This window comes from Silene latifolia, chromosome 10 (genome assembly GCF_048544455.1).
Source record: "Silene latifolia isolate original U9 population chromosome 10, ASM4854445v1, whole genome shotgun sequence".
Classification (NCBI taxonomy): domain Eukaryota; kingdom Viridiplantae; phylum Streptophyta; class Magnoliopsida; order Caryophyllales; family Caryophyllaceae; genus Silene; species Silene latifolia.
This window is the reverse complement of record NC_133535.1, coordinates 120760420-120775388: the sequence shown is the minus strand read 5'-3', so window position 1 is coordinate 120775388 and position 14969 is coordinate 120760420. Positions and strand designations below refer to the sequence as shown.

General features: G+C 37.2%; 2 protein-coding genes across 3 annotated transcripts; one reads left to right on the top strand and one right to left on the bottom strand.

The window, feature by feature from the left end:
* Positions 1-370: 370 nt before the first annotated feature.
* Positions 371-6654, top strand: LOC141605865 (oxysterol-binding protein-related protein 4B-like). 2 transcript variants are annotated; one of them, XM_074424779.1, is made up of 6 exons: positions 371-782; positions 3911-4063; positions 4386-4631; positions 4854-4950; positions 5379-5773; positions 6208-6654. In XM_074424779.1, the coding sequence occupies exons 1-6, from the start codon at positions 780-782 to the stop codon at positions 6460-6462; spliced, it is 1149 nt and encodes a 382-aa protein (XP_074280880.1). In that variant the 5' UTR covers positions 371-779; the 3' UTR covers positions 6463-6654. The 2 variants fall into 2 exon arrangements, with proteins under 2 accessions (XP_074280880.1, XP_074280881.1); XM_074424780.1 differs by lacking the exon at positions 3911-4063 and having other exon boundaries at positions 591-782.
* A 259-nt stretch (positions 6655-6913) lies between these two features.
* Positions 6914-14124, bottom strand: LOC141605866 (uncharacterized). The gene is made up of 3 exons (XM_074424781.1): positions 13851-14124; positions 8477-8729; positions 6914-7548 (listed from the first exon to the last, which is right to left on the bottom strand). Exons 1-3 carry the CDS (start codon positions 13962-13964, stop codon positions 7187-7189), a joined length of 729 nt encoding a protein of 242 aa, XP_074280882.1. The 5' UTR covers positions 13965-14124; the 3' UTR covers positions 6914-7186.
* Positions 14125-14969: the final 845 nt, after the last annotated feature.

Here is a 14969-nt window from a genome sequence, read left to right as displayed (position 1 = left end):
AGTTTACACCCTAATATATTTTTTTACTTCCAATTAGTTAATTTGGTATCATGTGATTAGGATCGAGTCATTTTAGATCGGACATTCTACGATATACAATCATTAAATTAATGTACTAACATAAATCGGAGTCAATTCGAATCAGGCCATTGAACGGTACACAACTTGTGTAAGGCGGTTTTATACAAAATTATCATAAAACAGGATCTTTAACAACCACTTTTACCCACGGACAAGATTGTATTTGAATCCGTTTTAGAATTATATTAATGAAAAACCGTATTTATACAAGACTAACTCTTAACCGTAATACGGAGTATAAGATAATAACCTAAAATTATAAGTGGCCAAAATCTTTTGAGAATACACTAATCTAAAACCGATCAAAAGAATCAAATCAAAAGGAGCACTTTTCTTAAAAAGAGGTGATTTAAAAATCCTATAGGAGAAGTGAACGGAAGAATGCAAAAGAAGCACAAAAGCAGGAAAATGTGCAATATCATCCTTCCTCCATTCCTCCCTCTTTCCCATGCTTTATCCTCCCTTTCTTCTTCTTCATATATAGTCTCCATCTCAAACCTTATTATACTACAATAATATAATCTTTATTAATTCGTATAACAAAACTCCACAACTACTTCCACTTCTAACATACATAACACCCTTCCAAAGAAAAAGAAAAACTCCATATATAACATCCCAATAAAAGCAAATCCAATAATACACTAATCATTTTGCTCATCATTTCCATTCTTCATTCATATTTCATCAAAACACTCATGGTATGTATCTCTACATTTCAAAGCCTTATTTCATTTATTTTGTTACTTGGGTGATAAATATAAGGATTTGATATTCTTTATTTATTTATTTTGGTTTGTTGATTTTTTTTGGGTTAAATGAGGCCCAAGGCCAGTACAATATAGAGGGGAGGGGAATTCAAAGCCGTGACTTCTTGTCACGATACCTTAATCTTGACCACCAAGCGCAAATCTTTGGTTTGGTTGGTAGGGTTGACATTATTACCCATTATCAGGATGCAAAAATATGATTATTGTTTGTATGATTAATGTTTTTGAATTCTGAATGTTTAATGAATTGTATATAAGTCCACAAATTAATGGTTTTCATCGTTTTAGTGGATATACTTTCTTGGTGCAAAACTTGATATGTTTTTCTTGTGTTTCAATTCCAATCGTCTAATTCCAACTGCCAATAGAATCTTGAATCTCACATTTTAATGTTGTACATATATACGGAGTATTTCTTAACTATATATAAAGGCGTTGAAATGTTTGATGTAAAATCTCGTAATCTCATTTAAAAAAATTCCAGGTGATATTAAAGCTTACACATCCTAGCTGCATTTTGTGTGACCACGTCAATGTTTGATACTTACTCCGTTTCATTGAATTATTTACGTTAGCTTTTTGGGCACTATTTATAAGTGAGGAAAATCTTCAATACAACTTCTAATGTATAACATAAAAGATAGTCATGTGAGATCTTGTTTAAATTGTATTCCCGAGTGCATTATGATTATCAAATTTTTATAATAATTTTTAATGATATGTAACTAAAGATATGAACAAAAGGAAACAAGCATTGACATAAGTGCATAAAGCAAACGTAAATTATCATATGGAACAGAGAAAGTAACACATAAACGAGAGCGGACTCCTTGTCTGATTTTGTGTCCCATCTCGTGTCTCACTATACTCTTCTTGTAACACATCATTAACTTAAGAGAAATCGCTATTAATTTTGTACTCCCTCCACTTTTTAATATATGACGTTTTGCTTTTTCGAGGCGACCCTTTGACTTTAATATTTACAACAAAATATTTGGTAAAAAATTATAAAAATTATACCATTAGATTACTTATGAAAAACTCTTTCATATGAGTATACATATCACTATATTTAAGCATATAATTTGAGAGATATTGAAGAGAGAAGTGTATGTCTCGAAATGTGAGAAAGTCATATAAAGAAAAATAGAGGGAGTATTAGATGGATGATGCGTGTCGTAAAATAAAAACAATGGGACACAAAAGCGAGATAAGTTATCTGAACTCAACATGAACATGTTTGAGAACTAGGTTCTAGTCTTGTACGTATATAACACCAATAAAATGAGGTCATGACAGAAAGTGGTTCAAAGATAGACGTAATTACCCGATACCTCAATCATAGTTACTTCGGGGAAAATTTATTTGTTTTTTTTTTTTTTTTAATTTCAAAAAAAGGTTATTTTGAAAAGCCACCATCTCAATCAAGATCGCTGAACCTAATAATAGTTTCACACGTACTTATTTATAAGGCGGTTTTAAACTTTTACATTAACTAGTATTGGTGCCCTGCTTCGCCCGGGCTACCTCTACTTACCATTATTTTTTTTTTATTAAATAAATTTATTTAAAGTTGCATAACCCATAAATTTATCATTAATATATTTTTCTATGACATATCCTAAAATTACGATGAAATAAATTTTGAGACAAATTCACTACTCTCGCTATTAATATTTTACTCTTAATAATGAAACAATAGTAATAACATTTCACTACTTGCCCGTAATCATTGTTACTTTTCCTACTCCCGCCGTAATTATCGTTACTGTCACTACAGCCGCATTAATATTGATAATTTCACTACTCCCGCCGTAATTATTGTTACTTTCACTATTGCCGCATTAATATTGATTATTTCACTAGTCCCGTTGTTATTTATATCACTTTCACTAATCTCACTGATAATATTGTTACTTTTACTATTCAAATGAGTGATTACTATCATATAATTATATCAAATGTTACTACAATTCTTTTCTTTACTTACGAAATTAATTTTACTACTTAGGCATGCAATTTTAAGAGGATTATATATTTATATAAATATATTACATATATGTATTAAATCAAATAGAAAGAATTACGCAACATAGTATAATTTATTTTAAGGAAATTGACCATCTTAATTAATTATTTTATTTTAGGGAATTTCCATGTTTAGGAAAATTATCAAGCTTCTACATAATTTAATTTTAACCCAAACTATATAATATTTTCATTGAGATCCCTCAATTGGGTCCATGGTCCATCACACGATGCTATTGATTTAAAACTATATAGTATAATTAATTTGTATAATTTTCTTTAATTACATTGAAATCCCTTGGTTTCTGGATTTAATATATAGTATTGATTGATTGATTTATTTATTTTAAAACTAGAGCTTTTAGCAATCAGTTTTATCCACTAATAGAATTATGTTTGTATCCATTTTACAATTAATCAATGTAAAATCGCCTTACACAAGACTACCTCTTCGTTCTTAATCTATACTTCAATTTTAGATGTGCTCAATAAATTTTATTGATGTTTCGGGCAATCTATTTTACTCCCGGTATTGATGGGGCAAAGCTAAGTATGGTGTGGTGGGTGAAGTAGCAATTAGTAGTCAGTCATTTGTCAGAGTCGTCGTTACGTTGTTTGGTTGTGCAGTCATCTACACCATTATATATGTTTGCTTTTGTATTGGCATTACTTGTTACATGCCGTGTGTATGGAGACTTTGACTTTAATTAATATGCCTCAATAATGCGTTTGCCATGTTAGATTTTAATGACCAACTTGCATGGTTGATTGAGTATAATAACACTTCGGTCGGAGAATTTGTGGTCAAATACTATTGACATTATTTATTTATGCCAAATCTGAATACAATTAGTCTCACTGTAGGCCAATAAGGATAGTTTTTAGCGGGGGCGGTTTGTATGAAGACTTGATTGAATGTACTGTATTTTTTTTTTTTTTTTTTTTCTTACTGTCTGACAAGTGCATAGAGATGAATTATATTTTAGTTTAAAAAAAAGTACAATGGCTTACAAAATTTGGTATAAACATAGGTCAAAGATTCTAAGACGAAGGATGTGATAATAACAACTCCTCTAGGTCTAGAAGGAGAGTCAAATGCGGATTATAAAGCACCTAATATTCTTCAACGTCTTTTTAGTCTTCTTAATAATGTCAGGCCCGGTTCAGATCTCACACGTTTTCAGGCAAGTGCTTTCTTCTTTCTTATCTATCTACATATTGCTACACACCCTGTTCAATCGTCCACATTGTTTCGTTGATCAATAATTATTGCCTTGCTTGAAATATACTAGTCTTTTGTAGGGTCGTAGGGATAGGGAGTGAAAATGAGTTCGAGTCTAACAGGCGTGATCTTAAAATTTAAACTCAATTAGGTCAAAGCTTAGATTGATTATAAAGAGTATTATGAAATAGCAAACATGAAATGACTGCTACTTCACAATAAAAGCGTAAAAAGAAGGTTGCTCCGAATGTATTTTCTAAATATATCGGGTTGTGGATTTTCAGCTACCCCCATTGTTCAACTTACCCAAGTCACATCTACAATGCTATGGGGAATCTGTATATTGTGTGAACAAGGACTTGCTTAGTAAATGTAGCAAAGGGGAGACAGCTATAGAAAGGATGATCTCAGTAGTTGCTTGGAGCATGTCTACTCTTAGGCCTCTGATGTTTGGAGTTGTCCCTTACAACCCTATCCTTGGTGAAACTCATCATGCTTCTAAGGGCACTCTTAACGTCCTACTCGAACAAGTATGTACTACACTTACACTTCTTGATTTTTCAGGCTTGTTCTGTTATCTGAAGTAGCTTTCATTTTTCAGTATTCAAATGTTTCAGAAATATCTTGTATAAAAATAACAACCACAGTACCTCAATAGCTCTTGCAAATTGCGGAGTAAGGGGGTCGGATGTACGCAGCCTTACCACGTGTAAAAAATTGAACTTAACTCCAACATTGAAAATTGATTGTAGGTCTCACATCACCCGCCAGTGTCAGCACTGCATGCAACTGATGAGACCAACAATATTGAACTTCTTTGGTGCCATTATGCTGTTCCCAAGTTCTATGGTACGACTGCCGAGTATAACAATAACACATGGATTCTATATACAGAGTAGTTTTTCTTATATTGCCTCCATTCATCATTTCTTCAAGAATTTAATTACTAAAACTCAATATTTTTCATATTTTGATATACGATGAACTAAAGTAACATCGACTCACTAAACTATTTGCCATTTTTATATCGTGAACTAACAATAAGAAACTTGATTATCGATGTTTCAATACAAGACAATAAGACACTAGTTTTTTCTTGAGGGTGGATGTCACACCATTATAATTTATGTTTTCAGATCAATTGTTAGCTCTCTATTATTTTCTTCAAGCTTTCCGCCTTTTCTCTTGCTGTAATTTCAGTTCCGAGTTATCTGAAAATAATCTCTTTGCGTTTCTTTCTAATATACTCTATTACATTGTTCCCCTTTTGTTTTTAGGTGCTACAATAGAAACAGTTGTACATGGGAAAAAGAAGCTAAAACTACTCAAAAAAGGAGAAACATATGTGATGAACTCCCCCAAACTACTAATAAGATTATTGCCAAAACCCGGTGTTGATTGGGTAGGAAATGTGAATATCAAATGCCAAGAAACAGGCCTTGAAGCTGAATTGTCCTTTAAAGGCTCTTCTTTTTTCGGTTTCGGCGCAAGCAACAAGATGATTAGAGGGAAAATCATGAAATCATCTTCTTCCAAAACACTATATGACATTAGTGGCAATTGGGACAGGACTGTTCAGATAAAAGACACTACAGATGGGAAAACCAAAGTCCTGTACAATGCCAAAGAGGCCATTTCTGCTCTTCCTTCCCCTACTCTAAAGGACCCTGAGGTAAGCAAATTGTTTTTTATGAAATGAGACCGTCTCATATTAATACTCGTATAATGTGATACCAACCCGTTAAACTTAAAATTAAAATCCCAAAGTTTGATATCATACTCTTACTTTACCAACCCAAGCTACTAACTGAATGTTGCTCCAACTCTTCTTATTTTCTTTCACGTGCTCGTGTCTGATATTCGACACTCGGGCACGGGTACGACACTTAGACACCTCATTTTAAGCCAAGATATAAAAATAGCTAAGTCTGATACTTGACACACATCCGAGTCGGATCCTTCTAAAGAGTCCGAGTAACATAGCTGATATCTACATTATCATACACTGAGATACATAAGAATCTCTCAGGACAATGTCTTAATCTCCTTCACATTGTTTTCAAAATCATGTTCCCTTTGTCAACATTATTTTTATTACTTTTAAAGGGAGTGTGGGCAAGTGAATCAGCAGCAGTATGGGCTGAGGTGAGCAAAGCCATTCTGAGCAAAGACTGGGACAAAGCAAGAGAAGCGAAGCGAGCGGTCGAGGAATCCGAAAGGGAGCTCTTGAAGCAGAGGAAGTCCATGGTAGAGGACTGGGTTCCTAAGCATTTTGATTTGTTGTATAGCCCTGATGACGGTTGGGATTGTATACCTAAGCAAAGTACTGTTCCACCTGCCCCTATTGTTTTCTCGATGTAACTTTCAGTATATGCATGTGCACATTAATGTTGTTATAAAACTTATCATTAGAGGTTAATTAGAGCTATAGTTTACTAGAATAAGATCTGGTAAATCAAGGAAAAATGATCATTGTGAAATGCTCAGGTCATGGCTAATGTAGGTTTTCAACTTCGTTGCAGAAAGTAAAACGAATTTGGATCATAGAAAAAAGTACGGAGTATATTGCTGCAGTTCTCACCTTCAGGCTTCAGGTCAACGTTATTCTTTTATCGGAAATTGATCTACACTTTTACTCTTATTATCTCATGGGTCCGGTTAAGTCGGAAAGTGATGCACATTTTTACCATATTTCATGACAGGGATGCATACACCAACCTGGCTAGGCAGTGAGCATACCCCAAACCTGAGATAAGGGTAAAAGCATAATTAAAACCAATTGACACAAGACTACCTGATGCAAGACTAGAAATTTAAAGAAACTATTGATACTTCACAATCAACCAAGCAAAAGGAATCCAATCCGTAGTTGTACTTTATACATAGTACATAAATCTATACTCACTGCAACTACACTGAAACGAAGAAGAGTGTGTGTGGCAAAATCTACAAAACATGGGACTCACTGCACTTGGTTTCTCTCTATCTCAGAGCGGCGAAAGCAACCAGCCGAGCAAAGGATCCAACGCGTTCTTTGGTGACAGAATATATACTACAAGCTAGGTCGCCATATATATGACATCTATCACCGGTACCAAACGAGAGGAGTCGTGGTATTCTGGAGAGGCTGTGGAAACATGCAATGTGGTTGCCACCATTGTGAGGATATTCCCTCGGTCGGTCTCAGGACACGATTGTAATCATTTACTTCTGGACCACTCGTGTCCTCTATTTCCATTGAGGTGGCTTCTGGTTCTTCCTCATTCATTGAATCTAACTCTGATACCTTCATCTGAGAACCCAAGAGTTGGTGTTTGAGGTTCGGCTTATAAGATGGAGCCCACGGGACGACTGCTCTGCACGACTCTCCGTTGTCTCCATTGGTCGAATCTTCTTGTTTCTCTATACGTTCATCTGCGTTTCTGTTCACACCCCAAAGAGCTTTGCCTGTTGAGACAAAAACAATTGCTTTCAGTCGACAGGTTTCATCTATTTACTGATAACAACATGCATTGGATAACATAAAGCTGAACTGAACATATCTTAAATGATCATCTTTAAGCCTAGCCTAAAGGTAATGAAAGGATAACAAGTTTCAGTTGAACGACCAGATCATCAGCACCAAAAGTTCCGAGTGCTAACAAATCCGGTCTTCCAGTTAATCGACAAATTTGCTAGGACAAGTTATTCACAGCAGAAACCCTAGCATGGATACAATACAGTCACGATTCAAGAAAGCAGGCATTCTGATATTTGGTCTCTGAAAACACAGGTATCAACTCAGCATCTACAGTATACTAAAACATTATTCAATGTCTCAAAGGCTCCGGTCTACTATAGACAAAGAAGCCTCTGAATGTGCGCAATTTTACCTAGGTTGACAGACAGATACTGTTCTTGAATGTTCTACAATGAGCACACGCTGAGTCGCTGAATACATGAAGTAACTCAATCCATTTATTATTTGCCTCTTCGGTAGCTACCTTGGTTCAAGAATCCACATTTTAGGAGATGAACCGAGACAACAAACCATACAAGCGCATAGCAGCAATAAAATTATACTCCCTCTATCCCGGTCATTTGTTATCCTTTTTCATTTTGGGTGTCTCAGTCAATTGTTGTCCTTTCTATTTTAAGAATAAACTTGATGAGACTCAATTTAATCACTTAGACTCAATTTGGTCCACTTGTCATTTAGTAATTGGCCTCCTCCTATTTCCTTGGTCTTTGTGTCAAAACCAAAGGACAACAATTGACCGGGACGGAGGGAGTATTCCCTATGTCCTAGTCGATTGTTTAACAAATGATTAAGAGAGAAAGGGTAATTTAAAACAACGAGCAGGAGAAATTGGGAAAAATAAGGCAAAGTGCTGACCCTTGAAGGTGGCGATGAAATTAGGATCAACAGAGAAATGAGTGAGGGTACAAGGGACCGGATTGTTGATAGGTTTGAACAATACAATAGCTCTCTCTTGGTTCTCAGGAATAGAATCAGGCAACTCCTCCAAATCACGCATTTTAACCTGGTTCCCAACACCATTCAAAATCACATTTTCGGGTATTGCTTCTTCATATCTCATTGACAGATCTTCATTCACTTCTTCCACAATCGGCGACAACTCCGCATCCTAATCAATCGCAAAGTTCTCATACACATTACAAACCACATATGACTCACTTAACTACTCATATTGAGAAGATATTACGAAGTACATAATATTTTCCGTATATTCTTTAATTGCTTTGTAAGTTATTGTGATACGGTTACCTTATTTCTAGGCCTTAGAATAGGTAAATAATATTTTGGAGATTTGTTTAGGGTGTATATAAGTCATACTCATGTACGTTGTATATTTGTTCAATCAATACAAAAAACCCTTCACCCTATCTTACGTCTCTTTATGGCATCTGAGCAGTAATTATCGATCCTGAGTTTCAATTAATTCACCATCCTTTTTCTTTTTTCATCACAACAAATAATTACACAACAACGAAGCAATGACAGGACCTATTATTCAAGGAGACAGTAAAGGAAGCAGCGGCAGTGGCAAGAAAATCGACACAATCTTGCCGTCTTCCCCTTTGTACCTCCATCCGTCAGATAGTCCTGCCTTGTCATTAACACAAATCAAGTTTGATGGTGATAATTATGAACTTTGGGCCGACGCAATCCGCAATGGTCTTGACGCCAAAAATAAGTTGGCTTTTGTCGAAGGTACTGTTGCAAGACCAGAAACCTTACCCGGAGAAGAAGAAACCCTCGAAGCCGTAGCATGGCGTCAATGCAACGCCATGGTAAAAGCATGGCTGAGAAACGCCATTGAGATACGACTTCATTCAAGCATCACCTTTTCCGGTACGGTGCCTGAAATATGGAAGGAATTGAAGGAGAGATTTTCGGCTGGCAATGCACCGAGGGTTCATCAATTGAAGGCTGAACTTAACGAGTGCAAGCAAGGCAAGGATCAGTCAGTTATCGATTATTATACTCGACTCAAATCGATATGGGATGAGTTGGGTAATTACAAAGAAACGCCGAATTGTACATGCGAGTAAAGAACATTCTTCACCAAGGAACGTGAAGAAGAGAAGGTCCATCAATTTCTGATGGGTCTTGACACGGTTAAATACGGACACATTCGCTCGAACCTGCTCATGGAGGATGACGTGACTTCCCTAAGTAGAGCATATGCCCTGGTCTTGCGCGAGGAAAGGCATAAAGCTGTCACAAAGGGTAAGGAAGAGGTGATCGAAGCAGCAATGGCCGTTCAAACCACCGTGGGTAATACAGGCGATGAACAGGAGGAAGTGAAACCACCACGGTGCACGTTCTGCAAGAAGCCATGGCACACAGAGGACAAGTGTTTCGTCAAACACGGGTATCCCTCTAGAGGCCGAGGCCGTGGAAGAAGAGGAGGCCGTGGACAAGGTCGTGGTGGTGGTCGAGGCAATGACTACCAAAGTGCTAATGCTGCATCTACAAGTGACGGGGATGGCCAACGCAATGACTTAACAGCTGAAGAAATAAGCCGTGTTCGAAGCCTCTTAGCAGGAAAGGCAGGAGGTAGTCAAAATCAAAAATCATCAGGTATGTGTGTTGGTAATTGGATGATCGATAGTGGGGCATCCCACCATATGACAGGTCGACGCGAGCTGCTCCAACAACGAGTCATTGGTAGACCGTCCACAGTAGGAATGCCGAATGGTTCACATATAATAGCGCATGAATATGGCAGTGTAAAAATAAACAAAAATCTTATTTTATCCGATGTGTTATTCGTTCCGTCCTTGACTTGCGACTTAATTTCTGTACAACAATTGATTAGGGAAAATAATTGCGTTGTGACATTCAATCCTAACTATTGTGTTATACAGGACCAGTCTACGAGGATGAAGATTGGACAGGGTGAGCTCAAGGACGGGGTTTATTACTTGAAGATTGATCGAGAAGACACTGTGGCAAGAACGAGTACCAACGGTGATACACGCCTCTGGCATAGACGACTTGGCCATCCTTCAAGCAGTATTTTATCTTCTTTTTCGCCTTTAATTGGGTGTGATTTATTTTGGAACTCTAGTGAAGTTTGTGATTCTTGTTGTCGAGCCAAACAAACACGTTCGGTTTTTAAGTTGAATAATAAACGTAGTAGTGATTTATTTTCTCTCATTCATTGCGATATTTGGGGTCCTTATCATGCTGAGAGTCTAACTAGAGCACATTATTTCTTAACCATTGTGGATGATCGAAGTAGAGGAGTATGGGCTTTTCTAATGAGAGATCGAGGAGAAGTAAGTCACTTGATGATTAATTTTTGCAAAATGGTTAAGACACAGTTCGGGAAACAAGTTAAAGTAGTTCAAAGTGATAATGGAACCGAATTTTTGTCAGGAACCATGAAAGAATATTATAATGAATGTGGGATAATATTTCAAACCAGTAACATTGACACTCCACAGCAGAATGGGAGAGTAGAGAGAAAACACAGACACATTTTAGAGAAATCTAGAGCTCTCCGATTTGAAGCAAATCTACCGATTGAATTTTGGGGGATTGTGTGTTGATCTGCGTATCTCATTAATCGAACTCCCACTCGAGTTCTAAATGGCCTAACACCCTATGAAGTTCTGTATGGAGAAAAACCAAAACTTGATAATATACGGGTCTTTGGTAGTTTATGCTATGCTCACAACAAAGACAAACCACGAGACAAATTTAACGAAAGAGGCAAACGATGTATTTTTATTGGATACCCACAAAGTAAAAAGGGGTGGAAAGTATACGATTTGAAACGTAAGATATCTTTTGTGTCAAGGGATGTTGTCTTTTATGAGCATGTGTTCCCATATTTTGTAAATGGTCATTCGGATACAATACAGTCACAATCCCCTGCTAATTTTGGCAACTCGGAACAATCCTATGATGACTTCGAAAATCCGAATATTGACGCCAATTCAGGAAATGATGATGCTTATGTTGATGAGGATCAGGGAGTTCAAGGTGAGGAATTAAATAAAAATCAAGAAGAGCAAACTACTGGGAGTAATGAATTAATTCATGACATTGAAAATTTGGGCCAAGAAAATGAAGCTGTTGAAGAACAACTTGGCCGTGGTGCTCGCCAAAGGTTCGAGCCTTATTGGAAAAGTGACTATATTTGTAAATCGACCCGTATAATAAACCCCGTTCCCAGTGCTCAACCATCTCCTTCTTCATCGTCAAAGACAGGTACGCGTTATCCAATAGCTAACTATGTCACTACAAGTTATTTTTCCGAGTCTTACAGGAATTACTTGGCACGAGTCGATGCCGTTCGAGAACCACATAATTACCTCGAGGCAGCAAAAGCACCCGAATGGAGGCAGGCTATGGCTAATGAAATAAATGCCCTGGAAACAAATGGTACTTGGAAAGTGGTGGATTTGCCAGCAGGTAAGCGACCCATTGGTTGCAAGTGGGTATATAAAGTGAAGTACAAAGCTGATGGAACGATAGAGCGATATAAAGCAAGGCTCGTAGCACAAGGATATACTCAAATAGAAGGCGTGGATTATCATGAAACTTTCGCGCCGGTTGCAAAAATGACGAGTGTACGGTGCCTTCTAGCCGTGGCAGTAGCAAAGGGGTGGTCGATAGCTCAATTGGATGTGAACAATGCATTCCTACATGGGGACTTGAGTGAGGAGGTCTATATGAGAATGCCACCGGGATATCACTTGACGAACCAAAATAAGGTATGTCGATTGCTTAAGTCACTTTACGGGTTAAAGCAAGCCTCTCGAAATTGGTTTGCCAAGTTAACTAGTTCACTGACAAAGTATGGCTTCGTCCAATCCCTAGCCGATTACTCGTTATTTACATACAATAAAAACGGTGTATTTATTGGCCTCTTGGTATATGTGGACGACATGATTATCGTGAGCAACAATGACGAAGCTAGCACACGTCTCAGGCAGTTTCTAGACCGCAGTTTTGGGGTAAAAGACCTCGGAAAATTACGGTACTTCTTGGGGATAGAAGTGGCACACGGGTCCAAAGGACTCTTCCTCAGTCAGCGAAAGTATGCTTTGGAAATAATTACGGAAGCAGGATTGGAAGGAGCGAAACCAGTAAGCACTCCTATCCAACCGAATCACAGATTGTCGCTAGCAGACGGATACATTTTACGTGATCCCATGAAGTATCGAAGGCTGGTAGGTCGCTTAATTTACTTAACCATAACGCGGCCTGATTTGGTTTACTCAGTCCATATTTTGTCACAATTTGTTCACGCCCCAAGGAAAGAACATTTGGATGCTGCATTACGAGTGATACGGTATGTTAAAGGCAGTCCAGGAAAGGGGATTGTGATTGATAAACAGTGTGATTTATCGTTGCGGGGATACTCGGACTCAGACTATGCTAGCTGCCCTTTGTCACGTAGGTCATTGACCGGGTACTTCGTAGCCTTGGGAAACACGCCAGTTTCATGGAAGGCGAAGAAACAGACTACAGTTGCGAAGTCCACCGCGGAAGCCGAGTATCGAGCCTTAGCGGGAGTTACTGAGTGAGTGATTTGGCTAAAATCCTTTCTTGCATCTCTCGGAGTAAACCATTCTCAGCCTATGAGAATTTTCTGTGACAATCAAGCTGCGCTACACATTGCTAAAAATCCAGTTTTTCATGATCGAACGAAACATATTGAGATAGATTGCCATTTCGTTCGTCATCATCTTGTTCAAGGGACAATTTCAGCTACACATGTGCGAAGCAAGGAGCAGATAGCTGACCTATTCACTAAGGCGCTAGGTGGAGAAGCCTTCGAATATCTTCAGTCCAAGTTGGGTGTTAAGTTACCAAGTGTCCCAACTTGAGGGGGAGTATTGAGAAGATATTACGAAGTACATAATATTTTCCGTATATTCTTTAATTGCTTTGTAAGTTATTGTGATACGGTTACCTTATTTCTAGGCCTTAGAATAGGTAAATAATATTTTGGAGATTTGTTTAGGGTGTATATAAGTCATACTCATGTACGTTGTATATTTGTTCAATCAATACAAAAAACCCTTCACCCTATCTTACGTCTCTTTAACTCATTCCATACAGTTCTATAAACAATACTCGGTACTCCCTCCCTCCGTTGCATCATTTTGTTTACCTATTATCTTCTTTACTAGGAGTATTAGTATTTTAATTAAAGTAAACAAATGATTGGGACGGAGGGAGTACAAAATAAGCAAAAATAAGGGATGATGAAGTGGAATTATACCAGGCGACGAATTTTATGAGCTGGGGAAGAGAGAGGAAAATCGTGATCAACTCCATGATCAATCTCCTTCCTCTTTAACTTCATCATTGAATTAATTCCCTTGTAGTTCTCCATACTTCTTCACAAAATTCTGCTATTTATTATCAACAAAAACAACAATAAATTAGAATGAAGAATTAAATAAATTGAGCGTAAAAATGGAGTGCAAACATGAGAAAGTGGATATTTATTTGGGTATGAGAGAAGAGTGTTCACAAAGTTTCTAGACTTCTCTAGTAAAGAATAAAGATGATATTTCCCGGGTATTTGGATTTCTTTTGTGGGACAATCGCGTGGTCCAAGTTTAAACTTGATTGTTGTCAATGTCCAAATGGCCTTGAAAAGGCCAAATTCTTGTTTTAGACGAGTTATTTTCGTCTGAAATAATAAGACGAATTTTGTAATTATTTTAGGGTTGTACTTTTTTACATACGAATTTTACTCTTTCACCTACAATTTTTACGATTTTACACTTTTCACTTTTACAATCTCACCCTCTCAAAACCAATTCATGACCCAACCTTCCCTCACCAGTCACCACCAATCGGCCACCACCACCTTCCGAATCGACAAACAACAGCGGCTACCATCGTCAAAACATCAGTCGGCCACCGCAAAAGCATTTACAAAATTACATTATTACACCCAACTAATTGCACCAAATACTCTTACTCTGCAGCCCGCTAGATAGTCAAGCATCGCCATTTGCCATTACGTTTTTTTATCGAAGAGGCTGGGAGGAAAGTGCATTCAAAAGTGGGATTGAAAAATTTCAGTCCGTATTGGTCCAACTGTTCAAGTAATTGCGTCGTCGATTGATTGGTTCGGTTTGTTAATTGATTGATTTCTTGATTAATTGAGTGGTGGTGTTCCAAAATTATTATTTTTTTTAGGTTTTTGGTAAAAAGGATAATTGATGGAAATTAATGAAAAAGTAAAGTTCGTATGTGAAAAAGTAATTCCGTTATTTTATGTTCAAATGTAATCATAATGGTCCAGTTAGTGTTACGATTTATTGCTGACTTTCTATTTCAAAAAAAATGGTCACATTTGTTGTAAAATCGTCTCCAATCCCGTCTT

Coding starts and splice junctions, on each gene's coding strand:
- LOC141605865 (XM_074424779.1), top strand. Junction 4,064..4,385: donor CAGATCTCACACGTTTTCAG/GCAAGTGCTTTC, acceptor GTGGATTTTCAG/CTACCCCCATTGTTCAACTT. Junction 4,951..5,378: donor TGCTGTTCCCAAGTTCTATG/GTACGACTGCCG, acceptor TTTTGTTTTTAG/GTGCTACAATAGAAACAGTT.
- LOC141605866 (XM_074424781.1), bottom strand. CDS start 13,964: ATGGAGAACTACAAGGGAATTAATTCAATGATGAAGTTAAAGAGGAAG. Junction 8,730..13,850: donor CTCATAAAATTCGTCGCCTG/GTATAATTCCAC, acceptor GCGATTGATTAG/GATGCGGAGTTGTCGCCGAT. Junction 7,549..8,476: donor TTTCATCGCCACCTTCAAGG/GTCAGCACTTTG, acceptor TTGTCTCAACAG/GCAAAGCTCTTTGGGGTGTG.